The 6,763-nt window shown below is 60.2% G+C and overlaps 1 protein-coding gene across 1 annotated transcript; it reads right to left on the reverse strand.

The window, feature by feature from the left end:
* Positions 1 to 6,206, reverse strand: lhfpl4b (LHFPL tetraspan subfamily member 4b). Its single transcript, XM_072567412.1, has 3 exons — positions 5,350 to 6,206; positions 1,702 to 1,932; positions 1 to 32 (listed from the first exon to the last, which is right to left on the reverse strand). The coding sequence occupies exons 1-3, from the start codon at positions 5,744 to 5,746 to the stop codon at positions 13 to 15; spliced, it is 648 nt and encodes a 215-aa protein (XP_072423513.1). The 5' UTR covers positions 5,747 to 6,206; the 3' UTR covers positions 1 to 12.
* Positions 6,207 to 6,763: the final 557 nt, after the last annotated feature.

The following is a 6,763-nucleotide window of genomic DNA, read 5'->3' on the forward strand; positions in this document are numbered from 1 at the left end:
CTCCAACTTCCCTCACATCGCGCTGTCAGTGACTAAGGGAGAGAGAGAGAGAGATTATACACTGACCCGACAGTACGGTACTGAGGAAAGCTCCCTCTACACTGTCCCCCCACCCCCAGGGACAGGGGGTTAGATACAGAGTAAAGCTCTCTCTACACTGTCCCCCCACTCCCAGGGACAGGGGGTTAGATACAGAGTAAAGCTCTCTCTACACTGTCCCCCCACTCCCAGGGACAGGGGGTTAGATACAGAGTAAAGCTCTCTCTACACTGTCCCCCCCCCACTCCCAGGGACAGGGGGTTAGATACAGGGTAAAGCTCTCTCTACACTGTCCCCCCACTCCCAGGGACAGGGGGTTAGATACAGAGTAAAGCTCTCTCTACACTGTCCCCCCACTCCCAGGGACAGGGGGTTAGATACAGAGTAAAGCTCTCTCTACACTGTCCCCCCACTCCCAGGGACAGGGGGTTAGATACAGAGGAAAGCTCTCTCTACACTGTCCCCCCCCACTCCCAGGGACAGGGGGTTAGATACAGGGTAAAGCTCTCTCTACATTGTCCCCCCACTCCCAGGGACAGGGGGTTAGATACAGAGGAAAGCTCTCTCTACACTGTCCCCCCACTCCCAGGGACAGGGGGTTAGATACAGAGTAAAGCTGCCTCTACTGTCCCCCCACTCCCAGGGACAGGGGGTTAGATACAGGGTAAAGCTCTCTCTACACTGTCCCCCCCCCACTCCCAGGGTCAGGGGGGTTAGATACAGAGGAAAGCTCCCTCTACACTGTCCCCCCCCCACTCCCAGGGACAGGGGGGGTTAGATACAGAGGAAAGCTCCCTCTACACTGTCCCCCCCCCACTCCCAGGGTCAGGGGGGTTAGATACAGAGGAAAGCTCTCTCTACACCGTCCCCCCCCCCACTCCCAGGGACAGGGGGGTTAGATACAGAGGAAAGCTCTCTCTACACCGTCCCCCCCCCCACTCCCAGGGACAGGGGGGTTAGATACAGAGGAAAGCTCCCTCTACACCGTCCCCCCCCCCACTCCCAGGGACAGGGGGGTTAGATACAGAGGAAAGCTCCCTCTACACTGTCATAATAAACTCTGACCCGTGCAGTGTGTCTCTCTAAGCGCAAAGCCCAGGCCCTGGCCCTGCTGTCTCCTTCCCCCCTGAGACACATTACCCTCCCTCATGGTCAGGCTTCAGCACTTACAGTAGGCCGCATGATGTCAGCACAAGGGAGATCGGGATCCCAGTCCTGGGGGGGGGGGGGGGGGGGGGTGGACTCGTTCCCAATTTCCCGCCAAATCTGCTCCCCCCCTTCCCCACCCCCCCTACCCAGAACCATCCCGCTTCCCCCCCCCCCCCCACACCCCCGCCTCGAGCCGCCAACCTCCTCTCTCGGACATTCGGGTGTCCAAGTCGGGACGTCCTCAGCGCCTCAGACAATAACAGTCTCCCTCCCCCCCCCCCCCCACCACCCCCCCCCAACCCCCCCCCCCAACCCCCCCCCCAACCCCCCCAATCCGCCAGGGGGAGGTCGGGGGGTGGGGGGAGGGAGAGGGTCAAAGGTTATGGCTTGACGGGGAGGACGTGGGACGGAAGACAGGAAGGGTCAGCCGAGCGGCCTGGGGGTTTGTTGGTGCGGGAGGGGCCTGGTCTCTCTCCCTTCTCCCCCCCACCCCGCCAACTTCTGTGACCTTACCCTTTTTCCCGCGTGTCTCCGGGACGAGGCTCTCTTGCCGATTGGCGAGGATGAAGGCCAGGACGGACAGGATGAGGGCGTCCAGGGCCCCAAGCACCGCTAGGCCGAAGGCCCAGTGGACGCTGCAGGAGCCCAGCGCGTAACTCCCGGCCCGCGACCCGCAGAGCGCTCGCACCTCCGGCGCCTCCCAGCTGTCCGGGAAGGTCACACATCCCAGGGTCTGGCAACTGGCTGGGAACACGAGAGAGAGAGAGAGAGAGAGAGAGGTGAGGAAGCTGGCCTCTCACCTGAACCACCCCTCCGCCCCCTCACCGTAGCTCCCTCACAGCGTCCCCCCTCTCCCCTGAGGAAGCTGGGCTCATTAGGAATGCCCGGCTGGGCTCCAACACTCCCTCCCTCCAACCCCCAAGTGAGCTGGACTCATTAGGAATGCCCGGCTGGGCTACAACACTCCCTCCCATCCCCCCGAGGTATCTGGGCTCATTAGGAATGCCCGGCTGGGCTCCAACACTCCCTCCCTCCCACCCCCAAGTGAGCTGGACTCATTAGGAATGCCCGGCTGGGCTACAACACTCCCTCCCATGCCCCCGAGGTAGCTGGGCTCATTAGGAATGCCCGGCTGGGCTCCAACACTCCCTCCCTCCCACCCCGAGGTAGCTGGGCTCATTAGGAATGCCCGGCTGAGCTCCAACACTCCCTCCCTCCCACCCCGAGGTAGCTGGGCTCATTAGGAATGCCCGGCTGAGCTCCAACACTCCCTCCCTCCCTCCCCCCGAGGTAGCTGGGCTCATTAGGAATGCCCGGCTGAGCTCCAACACTCCCTCCCTCCCACCCCACCGGAGGTAGCTGGGCTCATTAGGAATGCCTGGCTGAGCCCCAACACTCCCTCCCTCCCACCCCCCAATGCTGAGGGGCTGTGGTGTGTGTCTACAGGACGCACTGCAGCAACTCTCCTCCAACAGTGCCTTCCAAAACCTGCCCCCTCCCGAAATGTTGAGGGGCAGCAGGTGTGAGGCACCCTGTCCCCGCAAGTTCCCCTCCGACTTTTGACCCACGACCCCTTGCCCCATCCCCCCTGACAGGGACCGATATGGGTCATTCCTACAGAGATAGAGTCCTGAGACTCCCTCCCCCAGGGAGGGGGGTGGGGGGGGGGGTGGGGATGGGGGCACGGTCTCCCTTCAACAAAAGGGTGTGGGGGGATTTGCAGGGCTCACCCTCCCCCCCCCACCCATTACCTCCCAACCCCACCTCCTCAAGGTGGGCAACAGGCTGGAGGAGGGAGGGGCTGAATGGCCTCCTGTCCCTGTGTAACAGGCTGGAGGAGGAGGGGCTGAATGGCCTCCTGTTCCTGTGTAACAGGCTGGAGGGAGGGAGGAGGGGCTGAATGGCCTCCTGTTCCTGTGTAACAGGCTGGAGGAGGAGGGGCTGAATGGCCTCCTGTTCCTGTGTAACAGGCTGGAGGAGGAGGGGCTGAACGGCCTCCTGTTCCTGTGTAACAGGCTGGAGGAGGAGGGGCTGAATGGCCTCCTGTTCCTGTGTAACAGGCTGGAGGAGGAGGGGCTGAATGGCCTCGTGTTGCTGTGTAACAGGCTGGAGGGAGGGAGGAGGGGCTGAATGGCCTCCTGTTCCTGTGTAACAGGCTGGAGGAGGAGGGGCTGAATGGCCTCCTGTTCCCGTGTAACAGGCTGGAGGAGGAGGGGCTGAACGGCCTCCTGTTCCTGTGTAACAGGCTGGAGGAGGAGGGGCTGAATGGCCTCCTGTTCCTGTGTAACAGGCTGGAGGAGGAGGGGCTGAATGGCCTCCTGTTCCTGTGTAACAGGCTGGAGGAGGAGGAGGGGCTGAATGGCCTCCTGTTCCTGTGTAACAGGCTGGAGGAGGAGGAGGGGCTGAATGGCCTCCTGTTCCAGTGTAACAGGCTGGAGGAGGAGGGGCTGAATGGCCTCCTGTTCCTGTGTAACAGGCTGGAGGAGGAGGGGCTGAATGGCCTCCTGTTCCAGTGTAACAGGCTGGAGGAAGAGGGGCTGAATGGCCTCCTGTTCCTGTGTAACAGGCTGGAGGAGGAGGAGGGGCTGAATGGCCTCCTGTTCCTGTGTCACAGGCTGGAGGAAGAGGGGCTGAATGGCCTCCTGTTCCTGTGTAACAGGCTGGAGGAGGAGGAGGGGCTGAATGGCCTCCTGTTCCTGTGTAACAGGCTGGAGGAGGAGGGGCTGAATGACTCCTGGTTCCATCCTTCAGTCTGATCGTCCAAGGCTGGCGTGGGGAGGGGAGGGAGGGGGAGGAGGGGGGAGACCGAGTCGGGGTGTACAGCCATTTAGGGCATATTTGGGGGTTCCCCAGCCCCACCCACCCTGCTGCAGCCACCCGGAGGCTATAAACACTGCTGCTATTCCACAACAGCGGCATCACCCAACGATTGTACCTTTCAGGAGTGCCTCCTCTTGCCTCTCTTCCCCGTCCCACCCCCCCCCCCTCCTTGCGTGTACCGCCAACCTTCACGCATTCGGCGGTGGCTCGGTTATGCAGTGCCCCTGTCCACTCCCCCCCCACCCCCCCAACCCACCCCCCCCCACCTGCCCCCCCCCCCTCCCCCTCCACCCCCCACCTCTGGCTTGGCGCTTTTCCCATTTGTGTTGCATCTCTGGCGTGTTTGGGCTGGCTGGGCATCGACAGGAGTCACGTGTGGCTTGGGTAGCGCCCCCCCCCCCCCACCAAACCCTCCCCCGGTCCCTCTCTTCACCCGACTTCCCCTGCAGAGATCAGCTCGGCCCAAAGACTAGTCAGTGCAATGGGTTGGTAGGCCGAGATTGAAGCCTGGAGCTTTCTTGCCCAGAGATTTAATGCCCTCTGCCATAGCAGGGTAGAGGGGAGGCTATCCCTCGAAGTAGGCCGAGATCGGAGCCTGGGGCTTTCCTGCTCAGATTTTAAGGCGCAGCACCACAGCGGGTTGTAGAGGAGGCTATAACTCATAGTAGGCCGAGATTGAAGCCTGGAGTTTTCCTGCCCAGTACCACAGCAGATTATTGGGGGGGGGGGGGGTGCAATAATAGGAAGTAGGCCGAGATTGAAGCCTGAACTTTTCATGCCCACTGATTTATGCCCAGTACCATGGCAGGTGACAGGGATGGCAATAACAGGAAGTAGGCCGAGATTGAAGCCTGGAGTTTTCCTGCCCAGTACCACAGCAGATTATAGGGGGGGGTGGGGGGGGGGGGGGCAATAACAGGAAGTAGGCCGAGATTGAAGCCTGGAGTTTTCCTGCCCAGTACCACAGCAGATTATAGGAGGGGGGCAATAACAGGAAGTAGGCCGAGATTGAAGCCTGGAGTTTTCCTGCCCAGTACCACGGCAGATTATTGGGTGGGGGGGGGGGGTGCAAGAATAGGAAGTAGGCCGAGATTGAAGCCTGAACTTTTCATGCCCACTGATTTATGCCCAGTACCATGGCAGGTGACAGGGATGGCAATAACAGGAAGTAGGCCGAGATTGAAGCCTGGTGTTTTCCTGCCCAGTACCACAGCAGATTATAGGGGGGGGGGGAAATAACAGGAAGTAGGCCGAGATTGAAGCCTGGAGCTATCCTGCCCAGATGTTTGGGCAGCGGGAAGAGCGCGCGGGCGGTGGGGAGAGTGCGTGGGTGAGGCGTACCGGCTGAGAACTGGAGCCAGGCGCACACCTTGTAGACGGTGGCCGGGTTGCAGCAGCGGTGAAGGGCCAGGCCGAGGCAGATGCTGGCCAGGACCAGGGCCAGGGCGGCGCCCACGAATCCAGCCGGGGTCCGGAAGGAGGGCACCGGGGCGAGGGCGGCCAGAGAGCCCTGGCACCGGGGCGGCCCCTCGGTCTGCTGGCACAGCTGGAAGAGGCCGAAGGAGCCGGGGGGGGCCAGGCCGGAGCCTGGGGCCTGCACCCAGCCTGGTTCAGTCAGCACCACCACCTCCACCAAGGCCAGGCACAGGGTGCAGACGGCCCAGAGGGCAGCCACTGCCCGAGCGTTCCTGACAAAGTCCGTCTGGTACAGGGGTGCCACGTCCTGAACTGTCAGCATCTCGGTGCGGAGGGATCCCACAGGCAGCACCGTCCTGACTCTCTCTCTCTCTCTCTGTGTCGCACATCGAGGGGCTGCTGCAGGACTGTGAGGAACTGCAGTGCATCCTGAGCAGGGATACGCTCCGAAGTGACAGCTAATCCATCAGGGACTCTCTCTCACACACACACACACGCACGCACACACTCGCTCTCTCTCTAAGACACACGGCCCTCTGCCTCTTCCTTCAGCTCCCAGATCACCGCAGGACAGCACAGACACAGAGAGCTCTGACAACGCACACACTCTCTCCCTCTCACACACAGATAGAATCACCCACTCTCTCACACACACACACACAGATAGAATCACCCACTCTCTCAGACACACACACACAGATAGAATCACCCACTCTCTCAGACACACACACACACAGATAGAATCACCCACTCTCTCAGACACACACACACAGATAGAATCACCCACTCTCTCAGACACACACACACACAGATAGAATCACCCACTCTCTCAGACACACACACACAGATAGAATCACCCACTCTCTCAGACACACACACACACAGATAGAATCACCCACTCTCTCAGAGACACACACACACAGATAGAATCACCCACTCTCTCAGAGACACACACACAGATAGAATCACCCACTCTCTCAGAGACACACACACAGATAGAATCACCCACTCTCTCAGACACACACACACACACACAGATAGAATCACCCACTCTCTCTCACACACACACAGATAGAATCACCCACTCTCTCAGACACACACACACAGATAGAATCACCCACTCTCTCAGACACACACACACAGATAGAATCATCCACTCTCTCAGATACACACACACAGAGATAGAATCACCCACTCTCTCACACACACACACACACAGATAGAATCACCCACTCTCTCAGACACACACACACAGATAGAATCACCCACTCTCTCAGACACACACACACACACAGATAGAATCACCCACTCTCTCAGACACACACACACACACAGATAG

This window comes from Chiloscyllium punctatum, unplaced genomic scaffold (genome assembly GCF_047496795.1).
Source record: "Chiloscyllium punctatum isolate Juve2018m unplaced genomic scaffold, sChiPun1.3 scaffold_67, whole genome shotgun sequence".
Classification (NCBI taxonomy): Eukaryota; Metazoa; Chordata; class Chondrichthyes; order Orectolobiformes; family Hemiscylliidae; genus Chiloscyllium; species Chiloscyllium punctatum.